The 24810-nt window shown below is 41.5% G+C and overlaps 1 protein-coding gene across 2 annotated transcripts in view; it reads right to left on the reverse strand.

Annotated features, from left to right (window-relative positions):
* The window catches only part of NCBP3 (nuclear cap binding subunit 3), a 35495-nt gene extending 11013 nt beyond the window's left edge, over positions 1-24482 (reverse strand). The window contains exons 1-7 of one of the 2 annotated variants that reach the window (XM_039223019.1): positions 24229-24478; positions 22227-22292; positions 19946-20051; positions 6265-6390; positions 3276-3404; positions 2989-3065; positions 2176-2284 (exon numbers count right to left, since the gene is read on the reverse strand). In XM_039223019.1, the coding sequence (XP_039078950.1) occupies positions 2176-2284; positions 2989-3065; positions 3276-3404; positions 6265-6390; positions 19946-20051; positions 22227-22292; positions 24229-24411 (796 nt within the window). In that variant the 5' untranslated portion in view covers positions 24412-24478. Of the gene's footprint in view, positions 1-2175; positions 2285-2988; positions 3066-3275; positions 3405-6264; positions 6391-19945; positions 20052-22226; positions 22293-24228 lie in introns of both variants that reach the window. The other variant, XM_039223022.1, reaches the window with a different exon arrangement.
* Between the last annotated feature and the right edge of the window lie 328 nt (positions 24483-24810).

Below are 24810 nucleotides of genomic sequence, written 5' to 3' on the forward strand. Positions count from 1 at the left end.
GCTCCTTGCAGAAATGGCTGATTCCAGATGTGGGACAGGAAAAGTACAAGCTGAGTCTGGAAAAACAAGATGTTTTTCTGGGCCACGAAGAAAGTGCTCAAAGAATCATGGAGGCATGTCAACATAATGTAGCTTGAAGGAACTCCTCTGGCCAAATCAGGAACATTTGTAAATCAAAAAAATGATACGAGTGAATGATAAACCACTGAAAAAGACTCATGAATCTAAACTGATGTGAGTAAATAAATTAATGGGTAAAAAGAGGAAGTTCTTCCTTACAGCAGAATGCCAACTCATAAAGAAATGTAGAGTCAAAAAGTCCTCAATGGCTGCTGATTAGAAGTATGATGAGCAGAAATCAGTTTACATAATCTCAAAGTACCTCCCCACAAATTTTAGATTTACAAATGGAAAAACAGGAGAACTCTGGCAATCATTACCTTAACCAAGTGAGAAAAGTTAACATCTCCAGAAAGGGTACAATAAATAACATGTGCCTCCTGACACGATGCACTGAAAATAATAACATCAGCACTTCTGTGGTACTCCTGCCCAGCACGCACAACCCACTCTAATCAGGAGGAGGTATTAGACAAACCAAAACTGAGGGAGAATCTATAAAATAATGAGCCTATATTCCTTTTTTTTTAATAAACTAGGCTCCATGCCCAGTGCAGAGCCCAACATGGGGCTTGAACTCATGACCCTGAGATCAAGACCTAAGGTGTGATCAAGAGTTGGATCCTTAACTGACTGAGCCACCCAGGCACTCCAAGCCTATACTCTTAAAATATGTCTCAGACAAGAAAAACAAACCAGAGTATTCTATATTCAAAACTCATATATTTTAATGTACACCAAAATCATCGTGCATAAAAGAGCCTTACAAACTTAAGAGGCTTAAGGGACGCCTGGGTGGCTTAGTCGGTTAAGCGTCCGACTTTCACTTAGGTCATGATCTCGCGGTTCATGGGTTCGAGCCCCGCGTCGGGCTCTGTGCTGACTGCCAGCTCGGAGCCTGGAGCCTGTTTCAGAGTCTGTGTCTCCCTCTCTCTCTGACCCTCCCCTGCTCACGCTGTCTCTCTTTCTTTGTATCCTAGAAATAAATAAAAATATGTTTTTAAAAAAATTAAAAAAAAAAAACTTAAGAGGCTTGGAGCGCCTGGGTGGCTTAGTTGGTTAAGCATCCGACTTTGGTTCAGGTCATGATCTTGTGGTTGATGAGTTCAAGCCCTACGTCAGGCTCTCAGCTGTCATTGCATAGCCCACTTCGGATCCTCTGTCTCCCTCTCTCTGCTCTCCCCTACGCATGCTCACGTGCCTGCTCTCTTCTCTCTCTCAAAAACAAACAAAAACAGGGGCGCCTGGGTGGCTTAGTCGGTCGGGCGTCCGACTTTCGCTTGGGTCATGATCTCGCGGATCTTGGATTCGAGCCCCGCGTCGGGCTCTGTGCTGACTGCCAGCTTAGAGCCTGGAGCCTGTTTCAGTCTGTGACTCCCTCTCTCTCTGACCCTCCCCTGCTCACGCTGTNAAAACAAATAAAAACAGTAAAAAGAAATTTAAGAGACTTTTAATTGGACTCCTTAGAGAATCAGAGCTGAATGGTACTATTAGTAATGTCCAGGAGGAAACTTCTGTGATAATTTAAAAATTATAATTTAAAAATGTTTTCAGGGACGCCCAGGTGGCTCAGTCGGTTAAGCATCTGCTTGATTTTGGCTCAGGTCATGATCTCATGGTTCGTGAGTTCGAGCTCTGCATTGGGCTCTACATTGACAGCATGGAGCCTGCTTGGGATTCTCTTGCCCTCTCTCTCTGTGTCTCCCCTGCTCACTCTCCTTCTCTCTCAAAACTAAATAAAAACGTAAAAAAAGTTTTCATAGTTCAGATGATAATTTGGCTGAAAAGCACAAAGAGCAAAATAGCTTTAACAGAAAATAACTTTCTTTAGGCAAAAATCACAAAAGTATACAAATAGCTAATATTCACTTTCAAAGTCTGAAATTCAACTCAGGCAGCAAGCCAGCATTTCACAGGCACAGAATATTATATAGTTTGAAGGGACTTTGAGATTACTTGGTCTAACTTCCTATTCAAAAGAGAAGGATGTCACTCAAAAATAAATGACTGTGATTAAAACTAAAACTAAAAATTAATACCAAGTATCACATTTACCTTTTGTAGCAAATCTCATGAATAACTTATTTCCTTTAGCAAGTTTGTTAGCTGGACGAAGATCGTTTCTTAGTAGAGACTCTTCTTCTACTTGAGACAACGTGTCCAACTTAAAAAAGAACATTTTCAATATAAACATCAACGTTTCTTCCGTATTTATTGAATAGCAAAGTCACCATTGATTGAGAAAGCATTCTTTAACAATGTCATGTCTCAAAGCATGACAGCACTGTTCTTCTGAAGCAGTTCTAAGTCACAAGTCCTCCCTGAACATTCTGCGTGAGAGTCGCCATCATTCTCTATTTGCTTACCCTTCTTTACTTTCCTCCATAGCACTCCTCACTTCCTAACACTATATTACATATCTGGGTGTGTGTGCACTGTCTGTCTTCTCACTAGAATATACGTTCCAACAGGGGAAGGGCTTTGGCTTGATCTATACCCACAGCACCTAGAATTTGGTATATAGTAGGTACTCAATAAATGTTCTTTAAATGAATACACTTTAATATTTTCAATAAAATACATCTCCATTAGCAAGTATTCCATCACTGGTTTTTGCTTAATTTAACGGATTAGACAGATAACACATCAAAGTATTTCTCAATAAATAAGTACAATTCTAAGATCTCAAGAAAAATCATTCATTACAGCCACAGGAACTGAAAGGCCAGGCACCTGGTACACCCTCCAAAGGTCTAACAGTGGAAGCCAGAGGAAGAACACAACGTACTAAGTCTTTAAGCCTTATATAAGAGACACTAAGCAGTTTTTGCACTCAAACTTTGTATATATCTTTGCCCTACTACTAACCTCTATATCACTGGAGTTCTCATCTTCCACTTCTCCTTCTTCAGCCTCATCATCATCTGAACTGTCTTCCTGTTTGTCTAAATACAATGCAAGGGACAAGATGAACCTTAAAATAACTCCATCTCATGTAATTTAAAAGTTCAAGATTTTCTCCCACTTTGGATTACCATAGCTTATTTTAGAAAGAACTGACAATGAAATGCTATATAATGCTCTGCACAGAAACCCGAACCAACTGTGTAAATAACAGGACTTTTAGCCCAAAAGTCCCTCTTTTGTGTTGTTACCTTTTTTACTTTTCTCAGATGACCTGTCCTCATTGGCATCCCTGCTTCTTATCTTATCCAGGTCTGGCAAAGAGCTCATATTGATAAGGGCTCGTGTGGCTGTCATTTCATCCAGCCAGACAACGTTACCTAAAACAAAATGTAAAATAAAACATGATATCGCACCCAAATGGTAAGTTTTTTAAAAATAGAGACTGCAACGTGTTCATTGCTATGGCCTCATCTAGCTACAGATCAGCATCAGTAAATGTACAAACCAACTAATGAAAGAAGGACAGAAAGGGGTCGTAAAGCCTCTTTGATGAAATTAGCCTAGAGCTGCATTCCCAACCAGGGTTCCACAAACTAAGTGACTCATTGAAAATGGGTTCTGTGTATTAAACCTGCCTGGCTCTGTGAGTATTATGTAGTGTTAGCAGTTCTAGTGATGAGAATGATGATGAGGATGACAAGACAATAACTATCAAACAAATTTGGATTATCCTTCATACTACTGTCCCCTACAGGGAAGCCATCTGCTTTTCCTTGTCACCCGAACATGCTAAATGACTGTTTCCCATTGTAAAGTATGAGTGCTGGTGGCATCCCTGGAATATATACAATGGAGGCATGACAGCCACCTGGCTTTGTAGTAAGTAACTTAATCTGTTTCTTTAAGCAAGAGAATTTAGCAAGAAAAAGGTGTTGAAAAGTCTTGTAGAAAAGAAATCTCTTGGGGAACCTGGGTGGCTCAGTCAGTTAAGTGTCCAACTTCCCGACTTCGACTCACGTCATGATCTCACAGCTCATGGGTTCAAGCCCTAAGTCAAGCTCTGTGCTGATAGCTTAGAACCTGGACCATCCTTCCTATTCTGTGTCTCCCTCTCTCTCTCTGTCCTCCTCCCACTTGCAATCTATTTCTCAAAAATAAGTAAACATTAACAAAATTTAAAAAAAAAAAAAAACCAAGGGGCACCTGGGTGGCTCAGTCAGTTAAGCATCCAACTTCGGCTCAGGTCATGATCTCACAGTTCGTGGGTTCGAGACCCGTGTCGGGCTCTGTGCTGACAGCTAGCTCAGAGCCTGGAGCCTATTTCAGATTCTGTATCTCCCTCTCTCTCTAACCCTCCCCTGCTCACGTGCTCTCTCTCTCTCTCAGAAATAAAACATAAAAAAAGAAAAAAGAAACCTGTTTAATTTTGTTTAAAACAGCCTTTCTCAAAACAAAGTTATCCTTACATCTCACTTACATCTCAGTTGGGAAATGAAAGTCTGCAGAATCTCACTTTTGTTACAAACATGCCATGTGGCCTTGGGTAAACACTTTTCCTTCTCTGTTTTTCAGTTCTGATGTACAATATGAGTTAGCAGAACTGGGTAAATCTAATAAGAGTCCCTCTGACTCTAATATCCTTTAGCTACACTTTTAATGACTAGACCAGGAGTTAGCAAACTACAACCTGTAGGCCAAATCCAGCGCACCACCTGTTCATTTATTTCTTTATACTAGTACCAGCTTTATATAGGTATAATTAATGTACAATAAACTACACATCCCCCATGTTTTTATAAAAAATTTCTATGGAAAACAGCCAGGCTCATTCTGTACCATACTGTCTATGGCTGCTTTCATGCCACAACAGCAGAGCTGAACAGACACAACAAAACAAAGACTGTATGGCCAGCAAGGCCTAAAATATGTACTGTCTAGTAGCCCTTTATAAAAAAAAAAAAGTTTACTGACTTTTGATTTAGATGGTGTAAGTTAAGCAAGTGGAAAAACGGAGAAAACTCTTCTACTCAATCATGTTTCTCCTTCTTTCAATGAAAACACTGAATCAACATCTTTAAAAGCTTTTTTTTTAATATTTTATTTATTTTTGAGAGAGAGAGAGAGAGAGAGAGAGAGAAAGAGGCAGAGAGGGGAGACAGAAGATCCAAAGCAGGTTCTGTACTGACAGCAGCAAGCCTGACACAGGGCTCAAACTCACAAACCCTGAGATCATGACCGGAACCAAAGTCAGACACTCAACCAACTGAGCTACCCAGGTATCCCTGAATCAACATCTTCTAAAAAAAGCAGTTGGGGGGCGCCTGGGTGGTTCAGTCAGTTAAGCAACTGACTTCAGCTCAGATCATGATCTCGCAGTTTGTGGGTTCGAACCCCGCATTGGGCTCAGTGCTGACAGCTAGCTCAAAGCCTGGAGCCTGCTTCGGATTCTATGTCTCCCTCTCTCTCTGTCCCTCCCCTGCTCGTGCTCTATCTGTCTCTGTCTCAAAAAATGAATAAACATTAAAAATTTAAAAAAAAAAAAAAAAAAAAGCAGTTGGGAAACCCAGGCAGCGATCCAGGGTACTACCTAGCAGTTCAGCAAGCTGGTAGTAAGTAAAGCCAGACTAGAAGTAAGTTAAGACAAGAAGCTGGCAGAGTGGTTACCACACGTCATGCCAGGCTTGGAGTGGGGTGGCAAGTAAGAATTACAACAAGTTCACAAGTTGGAGAGCTCACAGGTTAGAGCAAGCAGGTGAAGTTCCAAAGTAGGCAGAGGCGAGAGGTCTGATACAGTGTCAGAGGGTTCTAGTTTAGTTCTAGCTCAGATACTAAGGCAGAAACAGACCTGTGAGTAACTACATGGGAAGGTGTATGCATAAAATCTAAAGCCCTGAACATACAGCCCCAAGTCTATACAGTTGGATCCACCCTTTTGTTGGGAAACTGTGGGAGTTAATCAGGCCTCAATCATGTACACAAGACTCAGATGCGAGCAATCAACCTCGTAGACCCCTGGTCATCACCACTGAGCTGATGGAATATTCATGGAATATAATCTGGCAGAGTGGCTAAGACACTCTGGTTCTCATCAATGGGCAACCTTCCTCTCCTAGGCTGAAGGCAGACATTAGGACACAGACCAGTAGTCTGAACCATAATCACTCACCATCTGAGATGGCAAGAACTCTTAAAGTCATAAACAAAAGCATATTCAACAAAAAACTTGCATGTACTTACAGGAGGTATCATCCAACCATTCAATGTGAGCCGGAGGATATTCTTTAAAGTAGGAAAAGATATCCTGGGTACTCATCTCATCTACTCCGCAAATGTAGATTGTCTCCAGTCTCACTTTAGGGATTGCTAGAAAAACAAGACACAAAAGAGATGACAGAATTTTCCCACCCACTACTGTACTTCCCACCAGTAGTCCTTTATGACAGTTCAGATAACATATGCTTAGAAAAGAAATATGCTAAAAGAGATAACAATTATTTCAAAAGAAAGGGGATATGACGGTAAGATAAACTATTTTAATTTTTATCACAGAGCAACAGCATTAAACAAATGATCTAATTCAGAATAGGCATATTAGGCTGAGAAACATGAAACAAATGGTGTTGGTAAAATACATGATACCTCTCCCCAAATTAGCCTGTAATAATTAAAGCAATACCAAACTCAACAGGATTACTCCTTTAACTTGACAAGCCGATTCTATAATTTTTAAATGTACGTCAAAGAGGATGTACAGTAATAAAAATTCTGAACAATGTTGCCTCTGACTATAAAGCAAAGTATCAAACTAGAGTAAAGAAATCTTGGGACGCCTGGGTGGCTCAGTCAGTTAAGCGTCCGACTTCAGCTCAGGTCATGATCTCACGGTTCGTGGGTTCGAGCCCCACATTAGGCTCTGTGCTGATAGCTGGCTGAGAGCCTGGAGCCTACTTCAGATTCTGTATCTCCCTCTCTCTCTGACCCTACCCTGCTCACGTTGTCTCACTCTCTCTCTCAGAAATAAATAAAAAAAAAAGAAAAGAAAAGAAATCTTACAAAGCAATAATGAAATAGTAGCCCAAAATAAAAAGAGACATAAGCAGACATTTCACAGAAAAGGAAATATAAACGGTCAATAAACATATGAAAAGGTTGATCTCACTAATAATTAGAAAAATGCACGTTAAAACAGGACACCACCTTTCACTGCCCATCTATAGCTTAGGGTAGCACCTTCATTAACTATCTTGGCTAGATCTTCTGGATAACCTGCTGCAGCTTCTACATGCTTGCTGCTTCTCCTTGTGCTTTTACATGACAGAACTGGATGGCTTGTTTCCTCAAACCTTATATCCCAACCTCTGCTGCCTTCAAACTTTTCTTCTGCGGTTTCTTCACCTCTCTCAGCCTTCACAGAATAGAAGAGAGTTAGGACCTTGCTCTGGATTAGGCTTTGGCTTAAGGGAAAGGACTGGTTTGATCTTCTATGCAGACCACAAAACTCTCTCCCTATTAGCAATAAGACTGATCTACTTCTTACCATTTGTGTGTTCACTGGAGTAGTACTCTTAATTTCTTTAAGAACTTTTCCTTTGCATCCACAATTTGGCTATTTGGCACAAGAGCTCTAGTTCTGGCCTGTCTCGGCTTTCAACATGCCTTCCTCATTAAGCTTAATCACCTCTAGCTTTGGATTTAAAGGGAGGGATGTGGATCCTCCTTTCACTTAAACACTTAGAGGCCCTTGTAAAGGTTATTAATTGGCCTAATTTCAATACTGTTGTGTCTCAGGGAATGGGGACTCCAGGAGAGGGAGAGAAACAAAGGACCAGCCAGTTGTTTGAGCAGTCAGAAGAAACACAATATTTATCAAGGAAGTTCTCCATCTTCTAAGGGAGTGGTTCATGGCATCCCCAAACAATTATGACAGTAACATCAAGGTCACTGATCAGGGATCACCAAAACAAATACAGTAATATGAAAAAGTTTGAAATATTGCAAGAATTACCAAAATGTGACACAGAGATACAAAGTGAGAAAATGCTATTGGAAAAATGGCACCACAGACCTGCTCAACACAAGGTTGCTACAAACCTTTAATTTGTTTAAAAAAATAACACTATCTGCAAAGTGCAATAAAGTGAAGTGCAATGAAATAAGGTGTGCCTGTGCAATGTGATGACATTAAAAATTAAAATATAAACACCACCATACATTTTCTAAGGTATGTATTTGTGAACACAAAAGACGTAGAAAAACACACTGAGGACAGCTGTTACTGCTGGGGAAGAAGAAAGGCTGAAGGCTATAGTCAAGAAGGAACCTAATGAAAGACCTGTACTCTGAAAACTGTAAAATACTAATGAAAGAAATTCAAGATGACACAAAGAAATTGAAAGACACTCCATGTTCATGGGTTGGAAGAACAAATATTGTTAAAATGTCTATTAGCCAAAGCAATCTACAAATTTAAAGCAATCCCTATCAAAATAACAACAGCAGTTTTCACAGAACTAGAACAAATAATCCTAAACTTTGTATGGAACCACAAAAGACCTTGAACACCCAAAGCAATCTTGAAAAGCTAAAACAAGAGGTATCACAATTCCAGATTTCTTTTACATTACAAAGTATTAGTAATTAAAACAGTATAGTACAGGGTGCCTGGGTGGCTCAGCTGGTTAAGCATTCAACTCCTGATTTCCACTCCGGTCATGATTTCATGGTTGTGAGATTGATCCCCACGTTGGGCTTCAAGCTGGCTTGGGATTCCGTCTCTACTCTCTGCCCTCCCCCTGCTATACCACGTTCATGTGCATGTGCTCTCTCTCAAAATAAATAAACATTAAAAAAAAAAAAAATAGAGGAGTGCCTGGGTGGCTCAGTTGGTTGAACATCTGACTCTTGTTTTAATGTACATTTTCCTATTAGTGAGATCAGCCTTCCCATCTGACTCTTGATTTCAGCTCAGGTCATTATCTCACAGTTCATGAGTTTGAGTCCTGCATCAGGCTCTGAACAGGCAGGGAAGAGCCTGCTTGGGATTCTTTCTCTCTTTCCCTCTCTCTCTGCCCCTCCCCTGCTCACACGTTCTCTCTTCTCTCTCTTCAAATAAATAAATAAACATTATAAAAATTAAAAAAGAGTACACATATCATGATGAGATAAGATAAAATAACAAATAGTAGTTAGACCCTCCCAAAAAAGGAATCTCAGCTTTACCAGGATCGTGTTAATTTTTTACTAAATACTTTATGCACTTAATCTTCATAGTTGTGAAATATACAAACATATCAATTAAAAAAAATTTAATGCCTGTATGTCCACCACCTAACCTTATGCTTAATTTCTTAAAAAGATATGAGGCATGGGGCGCCTGGGTGGCTTAGTCGGTTAAGCGTCCGACTTTCGCTTAGGTCATGATCTCGCGGTTCGCAGGTTTGAGCCCCACGTCGGGCTCTGTGCTGACTGCCAGCTCAGAACCTGGAGCCTGTTTCAGTCTGTGACTCCCTCTCTCTCTGACCCTCCCCTGCTCACGCTGTCTCTCTCTTTCTCTCTCCTAGAAATAAATAAAATATTTAAAAAAAAAAAAAAAGATATGAGGCAAATAAAACATTACATATAAAACTGGGGCCTGTATAACTCCTCCTTACCCTTCTCTCCCTCCCTTCTCTAAATTCATCAAGAATTCAATGTCCATTACTCCCAAGTATATTTTCATATGTAAACTTATTTATTTATTTTTTAATTTTTGACAAAGAGAGCATATTGGGGAGAGTGGCAGAGAGCGAGGCAGAGAGAATCCCAAGCAGGCTCTGTGCTGTCAGCACAAGCCTAACATGGGCCTGGATCTCACGAACCATGAGATCATGACCTGAGCAGAAATCAAGAGTCAGATGCTTAATCAACTGAGCCACCCTGGCGCCCCCATAGGTCTGTTTAAAACAAATGAGCTTAAATACTTAAAATTATATGACTACTTTCAGATTTTAAAAAAATGTTTAAATATTTGATCTGTCATTTTAGTTTTTTTTTTTTTTTAAATGTTTATTTTTGAGAGAGCAAAAGAGAGAGAACGCGCGTGCATGAGCAGGGGAGGGGTGGAGAGAGGAGACACAGAATCCGAAGCAGGCTCCAGTCTCTGAGCTGTCAGCACAGTGTCCGATGTGGGGCTCAAACTGACAAACCATGAGATCATGACCATGAAGTCAGACACTCAACCGACTAAGCCACCCAGATGCCTCTATTGTTCTGTCATCTTGAAGAGTACAAGCCAGGTTTAATTAGAAATCACACAGATATGGCCAGACTAAATCAGGTGAGTGATTTTCTGCCAGCCACATTCAGGAAGACAGAGATACCATCAAGACTTACTAACTGGCAAGCCCCTAGTAGTGACCAGCAGTTCAACAGTAAACAGAGGTGACAGCATTACCTTGATTCCAAAACCAGACAAAGACTCTAAAAAAGGGGAATTACAGACCAATCTCCCTGATGAACATGGACACAGAAACTCTCAACAAGATAGTAGGAAGCCAAATCCAACGATACATTAAAAGAATTATTCACCATGATCAATTGGGATTTATTCCTGGGCTGCACATTGCACTGACTGCAATGTGATGCATCACAGTAATAAAAGAAAGGGTAAGAAACACATTATCCTCTCAGTAGATGCAAAAAAAAAAAAATTTTTGACAAAATACAGCATCCTTTCTTGATAAAAACCCTCAACAAAGTAGGGATAGAAGGAACATACCTCAGGATCATAAAGGCCATATACGAAAGACCCACAACTAATATCCTCAATGGGGAAAAACAGAGCTTTCCCCCTAAGGTCAAGAACATGACAGAGATGTCTACAGTCTCACCACGGCTGTTCAATATAGTGTTGAAGTCCTAGCCTCAGCAATCAGACTACAAAAAGAAATAAAAGGCATCCAAATCAGCAAGGAAGAAATCAAACTTTCACTCTTCACAGACAACATGACAGTCTATGTGGAAAACCCAAAACACCAAAATACTGCTAAAACTGAAACATAAATTCAAAAAAGTTGCAGGATATAAAATCAACGTACAGAAATCGGTTTCATTTCTATACACCAATAATGAAGTAGCAGAAAGAAAAATCAAAGAATCAGTCCCATTTACAATTGCATCAAAAACCATAAAATACTTAGGAATAAATTTCAGCAAAGAGATAAAAGATCTGTACGCTGAAAACAACAGAAAGCTTATGAAAGAAACTGAAGAAGACATAAAGAAATGGAAAAACGTTCCATGCTCATGGATAGGAAAAACAAATCATTGGTGTTTTGTTTTGTTTTTTTTAGTTTATTTATTGTGAGAGAAAAATCATGAGCAAGGGAGGGGTGGTGCAGGAGTGGGAGAGAGGGGGAGAGAGGGAGAAAAGGAGGGAGGGAGGGAGAGAGGAGGGGAGAGAGAGAGAGAGAGAGAGAGAGAATACAGAGCAGGCTGCGCACTGTCAGCACAAAGTCCAAAGCAAGACTCACAAAACACGAGATCATGACCTGAGCTGAAGTTGGACGCTTAACCGAATAAGCCACCCAGGCACCCCAGACCAAATACTGTTAAATGTTGATAGGACTCAAAGCAATCTAAACATTCAATGCCAATCCCTACCAAAATAACACCAACACTCTTCACAGAGCTTGAGCAAACAACTCTAAAATGTGTATGAATCCAGAAAAGACCCCAAATAGCCAAAGCAATCCTGAAAAAGAAAACAAAGCTGGAGGCATTACAATTCTGTACTTCATATTATAAAGCTGTAATCATCAACAGTCCTGGCACAAAACAGAGGACCCAGAAATGGACCCACAAACATATGGCCAACTAATCTTCAACAAAGTATGAAAGAATATTCAATGGGAAAACAAGAAGAAAACTGGACAGCAACATACAGAAGGAACTAGTCCACTTTCTTACACCATACACAGAAATAAATTTAAAATGGATTAAAGACCTAAACGTAAGACAGGAAACCATCAAAATCCTACAGAAGAAAACAGGCAGCAACCTCTTTCACCTTGGCCACAGCAACTTACTACTAGACAAGTCTCCAGAGGCAAGGGAAATAAAAACAAAAATGAACTATTGGGACCTCATCAAGATAAGAAGCTTCTGCACAGCAAAGGAAATAATCAACAAAACTAAAAGGCAACTGACAGAATGGGAGAAGATATTTGCAAATGACATGTCAGATAAAGGGTTAGTGTCCAAACTCTATGAAGAACTTATCAAATTCAACATCCAAAAAACAAATAATCCAGTGAAGAAATGGGCAAAAGACATGAATAGACACTTCTCCAAAGAAGATATCCAGATGGCTAACAGACCTGAAAAGATGCCCAACATCACTCATCATCAGGGGGAAAAAAATCAAAACCACAATGAGATACCACCTCACACCTGTCAGACTGGCTAAAATGAACAACTTGGGAAACAACAGGTGTTGCCAAGGATGCAGAGACCAGTAAACACTTTTGCACTGCTGCATAGAAACTGGCACAGTCACTCTGGAAAACAGTATGGAGGTTCCTCAAAAAGTTAAAAATGCCCTATGACCCAGCATTTGCACTACTAGATATTTATCCAAAGGATACAAAAATGCTGATCTGAAGGGGCACAGGCACCCCAACGTTTACAGCAGCTCTGTCAACAATAGCCAAATTATGGAAAGAGCCCAAATGTCCACTGACTAATGAATGGAGTAAGAAGATGTGGTATATATACATAATGGAATACTACTCAGTGATCAAAAAGAATGAAATCTTACCATTTGCAATATGGATGGATCTAGAATGTATTAGACTAAGCAAAATTAGTAAGAGAAAGACCAATATCATAGGACTTCACTCATATGTGGCATTTAAGAAACAAAACAGATGAACACAGGGAAAGGGAAGGAAAAACAAGATAAAAACAGAGAGGGAGGCAAACCATAAGAGACTCTTAAATATAGAGAACAAATAGGGTTGCTAGAGGGGTGTTGTATAGGGGGATGGCTAAATGGGTGATGGGTATTAAGGAGGGCACTTGTTGGGATGAGTACTGGTTTTATACGTAAGTGATGAGTCACGAAATTCTACTTCTGAAACCATTATTACATTATATGTTAACTAACCTGGATTTAATTTAAAATATTTTTTATTTAAAAAAAAATTAGTGAACAGAGGGCAAGTGCAAATGAGATGTATGTCTGCATTGGTCAGGAGTCTTCTCAGTTCTTTAAGCTAAATCATGACTTTAAAGAAAAAATCATGAGAAATACAGACATGGTTCTGAAGAAGGTAATGAACAACAGGGAGAGCTCCTGGTGATGGTAAAGGGAAAAGAATGAAGATCAATTGTAGGAGACTTGTTGATCTGGTAACAAGGATTTAATCACAAATAGGACAATCAGAAAAAATAAAGACAAAAAAATGGCAAAAATAAACCTCAAGAGTATCACAGCACTGTTCTATCAAAACCTTAACATTAAATAAGAAACCTACATGTGAGGAGGAAAATAGCTTAAAAACAAAAGGAAAAGAGCATAAGGAAAAAAGTTTCTAGCCTCAGATGCCTATATTTAAAGTGTTTTTAAACTTTGTTTTTAGGTTTGTTTTTTTTTTTAACATTTATTTATTTTTGAGAGACAGAGAGAGCGTGAGCAGGGAAGGGCAGAGAGAGAGGGAGACAAAGAATCCAAAGCAGGCTGCACGCTCCAGGCTCCAAGCTGTGAGCCCAGAGCCCGACCCGGGGCCTGAACTCATGAACCGCGAGATAATGACCTGAGCCTAAGCCGGATGCTTAACTGACTGAGCCACCCAGGCCCCCCTAAACATTTTTATTTATTATTTTTGAGAGACATAGAGAGACAGAGCACAAGTGCTGGAAGGGCAGAGAGAGAGGGAAACAAAGTATCCGAAGTAGGCTCCAGGCTCTAAGCTGTCAGCACAGAGCGCTATGAGGGGCTGGAACCCACCAACCATGAGATCATGACCTTAGCCGAAGTCAGATGCTTAACAGACTGAGCCACCCAGGCACCCCCAGGTATCTCTATTTTATTTTTTTTTTAGATTTATTTTTTTAAATGTTTTTATTTATTTCTAAGAGAGAGAGAGAGAGAGACAGCGTGAGGAGGGGAGGGTCAGAGAGAGAGGGAGTCACAGACTGAAACAGGCTCCAGGCTCTGAGCTGGCAGTCACCACAGAGCCCGACGCGGGGCTCGAACCCATGAACCGCGAGATCATGACCTAAGCGAAAGTCGGACGCTTAACCGACTAAGCCACCCAGGCGCCCCTGGGTATCTCTATTTTAAAGTAGAGAGAACGATATACAAATCCAGAAATGGTCAATGAACAATCTTGTTTAAAAGAAGCAGGTAAAGATGTAAAAAAAAAAAAAAAATGCAAAAGCCATATCACTGCATAGAAAAACTACTCTCTGTCATCTGGAGGATAAGAAAGGTTCATCCTCAAAAGAGAACCAAACTGACTGACCGTGGGAAGATCCAGTAGAAATGGAAACTTTAAGCTCTAGAGTTGATGGAAGCCTGCCAAAGGAGAATGCTCAGTACTTCTCACCTTGCTGACAATGTCACTGCTTAAAATAAAACAAAAAAAAGGCACCTAGATGTATGCCCAACCTATGAGAAGGGGCTCATTGCTGATGGGGCACTGAACAGCATGCACTGGGGAATGCGGACTGGACAGCTGAGTGCTAACTATAAGCAAGGTAATGAGGGGCATCATCCCAGATTTTCTAACAGGAAATAAGACAATGAATGACAGATAGTAGGACTCAAAATTCAAGGAGAATCCAGAGAAAAAGTAGCCAATTCTAAGACCTCAGATTAAAATGATTAAAAACTTTGGAAGACACTAAATACAGTACCTTGGAGTATGAGAGGCAATCCCCAAAAAAAGAGAAGACAAGCAGCTCCCAGGTGAGCACAACTTACCAAAGAACAAACATGGAAAACAGATAAAGAGTAAAGTATAATGACTAATGTAAGAGAATGAATGTCAGAAATATAAAAATCTAGAAGACTAATATTAGGCATGGAAAATGCTGTTGATCAGCTATCAAGTAAAAATGAAAACAACAATATGACTACAAAGGGAATAACAAAAATAAAGTCCACACCCAGAAAGGATTAGAAGGAAATACACAAAATGTCAACAACTGGGTGTGGGGGGTGGACTGTGGGCAACCTCTCTGTTTTCCTAATTTTCTATGGTGAACATAAATTGTTTGCATAATATCTAATGAAGAAAAGGTTAAAGTCCAGCGTAAACAGGCTTATCAAAAATGCTAATGGCTTCATTTTTAAGTGTTTGGAGCAAAACTGCTTTGGAAAAAGGGCAGAACTGTGGCTCTATTGTGCTATTCTAATTACTGACAGTAGAGCAGCTATAATTACATAAGAACTAAAACCCAAGAGAGCACCTGGGCGGCTCAGTCGTTACGTGTCCAACTTTTGATTTCAGCTCAGGTCATGATCTCACAGTTCAGTTCATGAGATTGAGCCCTGCATCAGGCTCTGCACTGATAGCGTGGAGCCTGCTTGGGATTCTCTCTCTCCTGTTCTCTCTCTTCCCAGCTTGCACACAGAAGCTCTTTCTCTCTCTCAAAATATAAATAAACAACAAGAAAGAAAGAGGAAGGAAGGAAGGAAGGAAGGAAGGAAGGAAGGAAGGAAGGAAGGAAGGAAGGAAGGAAGGAAGGAAGGGTCATTCTTTGAAATTAAAAAAGAAACAAATCTTCTCAGAATCTACGATCCCTTAAGAAACCAAGTCTTTCCCATAAGAAATGACAAGAGTTTACACTAATCTCTTTCTTTTTTGATACGGTCACCAGACCAAGAAATTCAAAGAATACCATAGACAGTGTTCTACCTCAAGTTTATTAAAGCATGTAATCTAGTTTCTCATGACAACAAAATTAAATGTGGACCTGATAACAGAATAAGACTAATAATTCATGGATTTTGTTCAAGATTTACCAACAAGATAAGGATGCAGAAACCATGCATACCAAAGTGAGGTGTTCATGCTAAAATGCTGAAAGGCAGAGTTAAGATAAAATCAACTCAATAGGCTGAAACAGTTTTGAACTCAACAGGATGTAAACTGATAGGGATAAATAAAATGGTAACTTCTTTAAAGTGCCGCAAGTACAAGATGAGAAAGATTGTTTGAATGAGTGCAGCTCCTAGGAAAAAGCCCTGGATGGTTAGGTTGACCAGATTAATACAACACTAAGAAACAGCCAGAACAGTGACTACAGCAACAGTCCCGCCATACTCTCCATGAATCCAACCGTATCTGAAATCTACACCTCACCTCATGTAGGGCATTTTGAGACTAGAAAAAATCTAGAGGAAGAAGACCAGAAAGTCATGACACATAAAGAAAGTGTAGGGCATAGGCTGCCATCCCCTCACCAGAAGGTTCACTGTGTGAATAAGGAAAGGACTTAATGTTGTTCTAAGAGGTACAGAATAACTAACAGAAATTACTAGAAAGCAATTTCTGCTCAACATGAGGAAATATCCAAACACAAGACTGGCCACTTCATAAATAGTTTTTGTTTCATCACTAGGAAATATTCAGGCAGAGTCAAAAGAACATTGGAAACTTTGCCAAAAGGCCTGCAGCACTGGGCAGGAGGTTGGTCTAGATAACCTCTAAGGTCCCCCTTCCAACTATGAGAGCTTTGATCTTGGGGATAAGGAGACTGAAGCTGCTTGATGCTGAATCACTCAAGAATAGCAGGAACTCTTGATGCAAAATGGCCGAGTACAGCAGATCCCAAACTATGTCCTTGAATGCAGACAGAGGGATTAGAACATGGGCCTCCGTTAGACCAGCCTTCAAATTCCATCCTTACTACTTGCCTCGCTGTGGGACCATGGGCAAGCTTCTCAACCTCTCAGCACCTTAGTTTCCTCATCAGTAAAACAAACGAAGAATACTCTCCCCTCACAGCATTGTTCAAAGGATAAACTGACCACCTAACAGAGTGACCGGCATATAATAACTATTTATCAAGTGATAGCTTTTTAAAAAAATTTTTTTAATGTTTTATTTATTTCTGAGAGAGAGAGTGAGACAGCGTGAGCAGGGGAGGGTCAGAGAAAGAGGGAGACACAGAATCCGAAGCAGGATCCAGGCTCTGAGCTAGCTGTCAGCACGGAGCCCGACATGGAGCTTGAACCCATGAACCTGGGTGAGATCATGAACTGAGCCAAAGTCGGACACTTAACCGACTGAGCCTCCCAGGCGCCCCTCAAGTGATAGCTTTTATTAATGTCGGTATTAAGAAAAAGAAGAAGAAATAACTTGACACCTGCTGTGGCTTCAGGAGTTAAGATGAGTATTGCAATGTCCCCATTCTCCCAAGAGGCTAGGCCACTTAGATGACTACCTAGAATATGGAGAACGTCAGATAATGATAAAAACAGATTTATGGGGCACTTAACTATACATCAGACATACCACTCTAAGAACTGTAACATTTTAATAAAGCCTCTCAATAAGCCTATAAGAAATACTGTTATCTGCCTTTCCAGAAGAAACTGAGATTTAGAAACTAAATAACTTGCCCAAGGTCACAGAGCTAAAAGTGACAGGTCAGGCATCAGAACCCATGCTCTTAACCAGAACTACAGCAGCTCTCAATCCTGACTATACATATTTAGAATTACCTAGAGAGACACAAAAGAAAGAATTCTCTCTGGGACCTTTATAACCCCCACTCCCATTCTGATTTGAATTGATCTGGCATAGCCAGGAGGGTTCTCCAGAGTTCAGCAACACTATCCTAGGGCAGGCTGCCTCCTAGAGGAAAACCAAGTTGCAATGAACAACTTGCTCCAGCTGACATCCCAGGTAGATGGTACTGCTTTTTAGAAATATCTTCAGAACCATGAGATCAGGATTGCTTTTCCAAAAAAACAAAGAAACAACCAAACAAACAAGACAAACAAACAAAAAACAACAAAAAACCACCACCCACGGGGTGCCTGGGTGGCTTAGTCGGTTAAGTGTCCGACCTCAGCTCAGGTCACGATCTCACAGTTCGTGGGTTTGAGCCCTGAGTTGGGCTCTGCTGACAGCTCAGAGCCTAGAGACTGCTTCAGACTCTGTGCCTCCCTCTCTCTCTGACCCTCCTCCACTTGTGTTCTGTCTGTCTGTCTCTCTCTCTCAAAAATAAACATTAAAATATTTTTTAAACCACCTACAACTTTTTATTTATTTAGTTAAAACTTAATCCTGAAAGTCATCCTTTTCAGGTAGGTGTCATTTTCCTACTTTATAGACAAGGAGACAGACTTAAAAAGATTCAATAACTTGCCCACATTCACAAAGAAATGAAGACTGAATTCTAGGAGGGCTTAAGACCCTAAAGAGCTCGCACAGAGTTGGCAGAGAAATTTTAGTGGATGATTAGGGCTGGTTTATGGAGGAAGTGACATATGAGCCAGACAAAGCATGGCACAAGGAAGGGTTAATCAGCAGAATGAATAGGATCAGAGATAAGATGTCATACAAGAAATGTTCACAGGACTAGACATAAACAGGTGGTGAAACTACAGTGCTTAAAAGCAGAATTGTGAGAAAGGTCACAGGGGTCTACTTCAGCCCAGACTGTATAGGCACATGAATGCCAAGCTGCACAGCTGTCCTTGGCCTTCAGAGGAGTTTTCCTAAAACAGAAACTCACTCAAGCAGATGCCTGGAAACCCAGCCTGCAAGGGAAGCAAGGTCATATTTCCAACTTGAACTCACGATGCAGAAAAAGAGTAAAGCAGCATCCAAAGTTGAGCTCTGCATCCAAGCTACTACCTTGTCCACTAGGAAGGACTTAGGAGGTTTGAGTTTATGGCATCATGTACATATTATAAGGTAACAGAGCAAAGTAATTAGCAGCAAGGCTTTAGAATCAGAGAAACCTGGGGTCACACCCTGACTCCACTTTTACTAGCTGCATCAGCCTGGGCATTTATTACATTTCTTTGAGTCTGTTACCTTCTTCGTAAAATAGGGATAAAAATATAATCCTTATAGGGCTGTTGTGACAAACGAATAGGAAACAAATATGTAATATGCTAATTAACATAGTGCCTGGTAAGAGAGCAAGCTCCCAAAAAACAGTAGCTATTCTTTCATTCATTCAACATGGTTTTATTAACCAAGCAAGCCTAGAGAAATTCTCTGCAAAGTGGAAAACTGTAACATGCATTCAGAGGGATGTCTATTAAGTCCTTCACAAATAACCAAATTTGCAAATACAAGCGAGGGAGACTTTTTGCATTGAGTGGTATAATATGGTTTGTGAACTAAAAAAGTAATATTTTTCCTTTTATTTATAAATTGCTTTGGAAGACTGGGAAAGATTACTATATATAATTCAGGATGAGTTCTAGGAAGAAAAATATGCACCCTAACAAAACATAAAAATAGAATTAAAAACCTGTATCAACAGATGCATTAATTGCTTCGCTACCAATCCCAGTATCCCTCTGACTCCCCTAAAAACAGTATCACTGTGATCCACTCCCACTACATTTACAGGCAAGGAAAAGTTACCACTTCCATGATAAAAGCAGAAAATGAGTAAGAATCTGTAGAAGTATAGGTTCTAATCTCAGCTCTGCCATTAACTGGGTGACCTTCTGTGGGCTCTCTCAAACAAGATAATCTCTTTTTTTCCAGCTATAACATCTGAGACATAGCTAACAGCAGCTCAACTTTGAACAGGTCACCTCAGAAATGGAGCTTTCGCAAGTCCCTTCCTTTGGGAGTGTCTGGATGAGGACAGGGCATGCAAGGCAAGGCCAGAATCACAAGGCCTGGGAAAGGTCATTCTCTGGGGAAATGCAAAAAAATGCCCCCCAAACACCATGTACCTTTCTTCATCATGTCTCGGTCCAAGGCTACATTTCTTTGGGCAAGATTTACTTCTGATCGAAAATGGAAGCGCTTGGCTCGCTGTTCTTTCTTTTCAATTGCTTCCTACAAGGTACAGAAAAAGCCAAAGAAGTGACACACAGAGAAGGAGAGTTAAATCACAAATGCAACATAACACTTCCGTGACACCCTAAAGTAAGTCAGAAGAAAAAAGCAACATCATGCCTTTGATGATTTTTGCCGACGACTGGATATTCACAATGACTGGGAGAGTGTACACTAACACTGTTATCATTTATAATAATCTCCACAAGTCGGTGCCTATCACTGTGTCGGGGGCATAGCAGGAATTCGAGGAATATTTGTTAACTCCACGAGTAATGAATGTTTTAGTTCTCTGACATTTTATTTATTATCAGCAATCATCCAAACAAATTACAACTGAACAATCTCCCTCCAATCTTCCAGGTCCAGCAACTAAGGCGTAAGAAAGCCAAAAGGTTTGCTGGAGATTCTTTGGCTAGTAGGACGGATAGATCTGATCTTGGTTCTATTTCTAGAAGCCCCAAAACCACCACCCCCATTTCACATCATCTGTGAGCATGGTAATCACACCTATCACATTATGTCTGCCTGAGCAGTCCACTCCCTAAAGCATTTTCCCTGTTTAAAAATAACACTGAAGCAAAGAAATTCTCTCCTCTATTCTAGGCTTGTGTCCATGGAATTGCCACTTTTCATCTGTAAGTGACAAGCAGCACTGATATTTCACTGAAAAGCAAAATAATCAGCTTCATAAATTTTTCTCTAAGAGGTAAAATAAATCCAGGTCCAACTATGGGTTTCTGATAGCTCTTAGGAACTCTTCACTAATTGTATATTGATTTTGCCATCCTAATTGAAGGTCTGACTCCAAGAAAGCTTGTGGGGATTGGTAAAGCGGCAACACTTTGTTACTCACCAATAGTTACGCTAATTTTCTTCATAGAAGCTAATTTTCTTCATAGAACTCCGTCCCTCCCCTCTCCCCACCCCGGCCACAATAATTAACCTACCTTCCCTTAGTAACAACTTAAGTACCAGTTCTGGGGCTACCATCTTTTCCCAGACACGTTTCCCATAATGGCAAACTGTACAGGAGTAAGAACAGCACAGTCTACTTCTTTGTCAATTACAGTAAGAAAACATCTTGACTTTAGTCTATTTTCTTGCCTGTCTAAAAGATGATCAGTTCTGGGGCGCCTGGGTGGTTCAGTTGGTTAAGCGTCCGACTTCGGCTCAGGTCATGATCTCAAGGTTCGTGGATTCGAGCCCCGCGTGGGGCTCTGTGCTGACCGTCAGCTCAGAGCCTGGAGCCTGTTTCAGATTCTGTGTCTTCCTCTCTATCTGACCCTCCCCTGCTCACACTGTCTCTCTCTCAGAAATAAATAAAAAACATTTAAAAAAATTTTTTTAAGATGATCAGTTCCTTGTTTTGGCCTTTAGGCAATCTGAAACAGATTGAGACCCAGATAAACTATAAAAAGGTGAGCATGACATATTTATTTTTATTTTTGTTTTTATACACCTAATATAGTTACATGGTACTATTATTCAGAAATACAATTCAAAATTCTATTCTAAACTTAATTGCACACATTAAAATCAGAAAGAATGTCTAAGTTGGATGTCACTAATTACAGCGACAAATGTGTACTGACTGTTTATAAAAGGAAAATAGGTTTGGCTCTGTGAGAAGTTACAGGAAAACTGGTAACCTAGTAATAGCAATCACCAGATAAAAGGCAATACTCCCAGGTACTGACTAAATCAGCTGACTCGCCCATCAAAGTTTAGACAGCCACAGAGTCAGGAAATCCTATTTTTCTAAGCCTGCAACCAATGAAGAATAAAGACATTTACTAACAGCCTACTATATGCCAGATACCTGTCATGTTTTGTTTCATTTAAAGTGGAGTCATCATACACATTTTTAAAGCATGGACATAAGATAAGAAAAGCATTCCTAGCACAGAACTTTTTCCAGACATGGTTAAGCACAGGCAACTAGGTACATGGATTTTATCTTGTCATAAATGTAAGAACACAAATGCTACCTGGATGTTTTCAGGAGGCATGAAGGCATCATTGTGTACCACAAAATTCAAGTTAAAAAACTGCTTTAATACAGCAACAAAAGAAAAAAGGAGGTAAAGAATAACTGCTGTTCTACAAGTCCTAGGCACCAACCTCATTGAGTTCACTTGCTTATCAAAATGAATAAATTATGGCCTGTCTTACCTTCGAGGTGACATCAATTCCAGTGATGAAGCTGCCAGCCTTGTTTTCGTATCTTCTGCTTGTGTCCTAACACAAGGGGGAAGGATGAGAAATGCTAACAGCAACTGAGGAAAAACTCATGATAGAAGACAGTTCCCCAACAGATTCCTTTTGGATAGTCATTCCTTTCAGCAATCCTTCCTCACCCTGACAACACTTTATTATGAGGAAGTCTGTCTCAGTGACTCTGGGAAGTAAGCAATCAACCCTACTAACAAGAAGTCTTTTCTAGATCAAACCCTGTCCCAAACTGTAACTAAGTCTATGGGATGAAGGAATTTATGGAAAAGAAAATCTACAGGCTTCCATGAAAAATGTCCAAGTTAAGGCACACTCATTCATCTCCCCAACCCACACAGGACAAATTCATCATGTGACGCCACCAGGTGGAGCACATGTCCTCACCAAAATGCAGACAGTCCAGCCTCACGTAGAGCTCCTGGGAAAACAGCACAGTGCAATGAAAAGCAGATGGGACTCCAAAGCGGAAGACTCAAGTCACAGCTCTGAGAGTCGCTGACTACATGCACTGTACCATTCCTTTGGTCTCTCTGGACTGGGTCTCCTCCACGGTATCTGCCAGCCTTCCTGAGCTCTTGAACTGCCCTCCCATTTGCTCTACAGAACTTTCCATTGCTCCAGCAAAACAATCTCGTTCCCATCTTAGAGCCTCTGCACCTACTATTGCCTGGGTTGGGAACACTTTCTTCCAAATTTGCACGTGGTTGGCTCCTTTTTGTCATTTAGGCTTCAGCTTAAATATCACTATCTCAGAGGAATTCCCTGACCATCCTATCCCATGTGGCTTCCCGCCCTGCACACCCTCCCTATCTTCTGCACAGTCTGCCCCATTAGCACGTTTTTACTTTCTTCCTAGCACTTACCACTACAAAAAAAATTCTTTATTTGTGTCCTCCGGCTGAAAAATAAACTCCCGTAGAGAGTTTAATCTTAATCTTGATCCAGTGCCTAGGACTGTGTCTGGCACATAAGTGGGGGGGGGGGGGCGGCAAGAACTGCATGTTGCACAGAATGAATAAAGGGATGATACAGACTTCTCAACTGCAGTGATACTTAAATACAATATAGTAAATGGTAAAACGACACTATGTTAATTGTTGTTACCAGAGTCATTATCATTTGCTAACTTTAGTGATTCTATCTTTACCTTTTCCCATAATTTCAGTCTAAAAGCCAGTCTTGCTGACCTGTGGTAAAAAGTAGTTCGGGTCACAAGAGAAATTAAGTACATGAGAGCAGCCACGCAGGCCTGAGACCAGCCCTAAGAACCAGACACAGACCCACCAAACCAAAAGCAAAACGCCTCTCACCACCCCCATGCGATAAAAGACGGACCACTGCTGGTTCCTTTATGTTTTGGTCTCACTAAGGGTCCCCTGCTAGGGCCACCGTGAAGGTGTTACAGAGCAGGTGGAATGAGGGCAAGATTTGACTCTGAAGTCACAAAAGAAACACTGAATTTCTGCTGCTGACAAGTCCAACCCTCCAAGAGAAACCGCGAGTGCTGTGTTTAACAAACAGCAGCTCCACCGGAGCTGCTGAACTCACAGGGAGACCTGGACACCAACGTCACCCGACAGTTCCTTCTGTTGCCGCCTGCCACCCCCCCCCCCCCGCCGTCTTTATCTCAAGCCTCAGACAACCCCAGCCCCTCCTCATTCACCCCTCTGCACAGCCTGGCTCAGACAAGCAGCAAAGGGGGTGTCCTCAACTACCCCCCTGCGCTCCCGCATCTTCTCCAGCCCCCTCAACACCCATTTCCGGGCGCCCTGGGGTCCCTTCTCCCGTTCCCCATCTCTCCTCGAGCTTGGCGCCTCCGCCTCCTAAGCGCTCGCTCGCCTCTCTCCGCTGCCGGTGACTTCCCTCAGCCCAGGCGCCGGCCGCCTCCCCCGCGGGACACCAGCTTGGCGACCTCCTCCTCACCCCCGCCCCCCGCCCGTACCGGAATCAGTTCTTTCAGTGAGCGCCGCACTGGCACAATCTCCAGCTCGCCCTCCTCCACCTCCATGGGCTCCGGCTCGCCACGCTCCAAACCGGAGTCCGTCTCAGGCGACGGGAGGCCCAGGGCCGGCCCCGCCGGGGCCTCTGCTTTCACCGACACTCGCAGGCCCCGTACGGCCGCCATAGCCGCCCGCCGGCCGCACCACTGAGAGCCCGCCTTGCACACCCGCTGGCTAGAGTGCCGCTGCCACTGGCCATAGAGCAGCCGCCGCCGCACCCTAGAGTGTCACCTGCTTCGGCTACAAGCCCCCCACTTGGCGCTTCCGCCCCCTCGTGCCGGGAGGAACCCAGGACAGCTGGAGCAGGACCTGGTAAAGAGAAGGCGGGCTCGAGTGAGGGCGTGGGCGGGGCCTGCTGGAGGGGGCGAGGCCTGAGGGAGATCTGTGTATACCTTGAGCAGTAAACCTCTTATAAAAAGGCAACTTTACTGAGCGATCGTTACATATCAGTGTTCCAAGTGCTTGAACTCATACAACTCTATTGAATAGGTGCTATTACTACCACCATTTCACATATGAGGACA

The sequence above is a fragment of the Hyaena hyaena genome, unplaced genomic scaffold (genome assembly GCF_003009895.1).
Source record: "Hyaena hyaena isolate Hyena2069 unplaced genomic scaffold, ASM300989v1 scaffold_1241, whole genome shotgun sequence".
Taxonomy (NCBI): domain Eukaryota; kingdom Metazoa; phylum Chordata; class Mammalia; order Carnivora; family Hyaenidae; genus Hyaena; species Hyaena hyaena.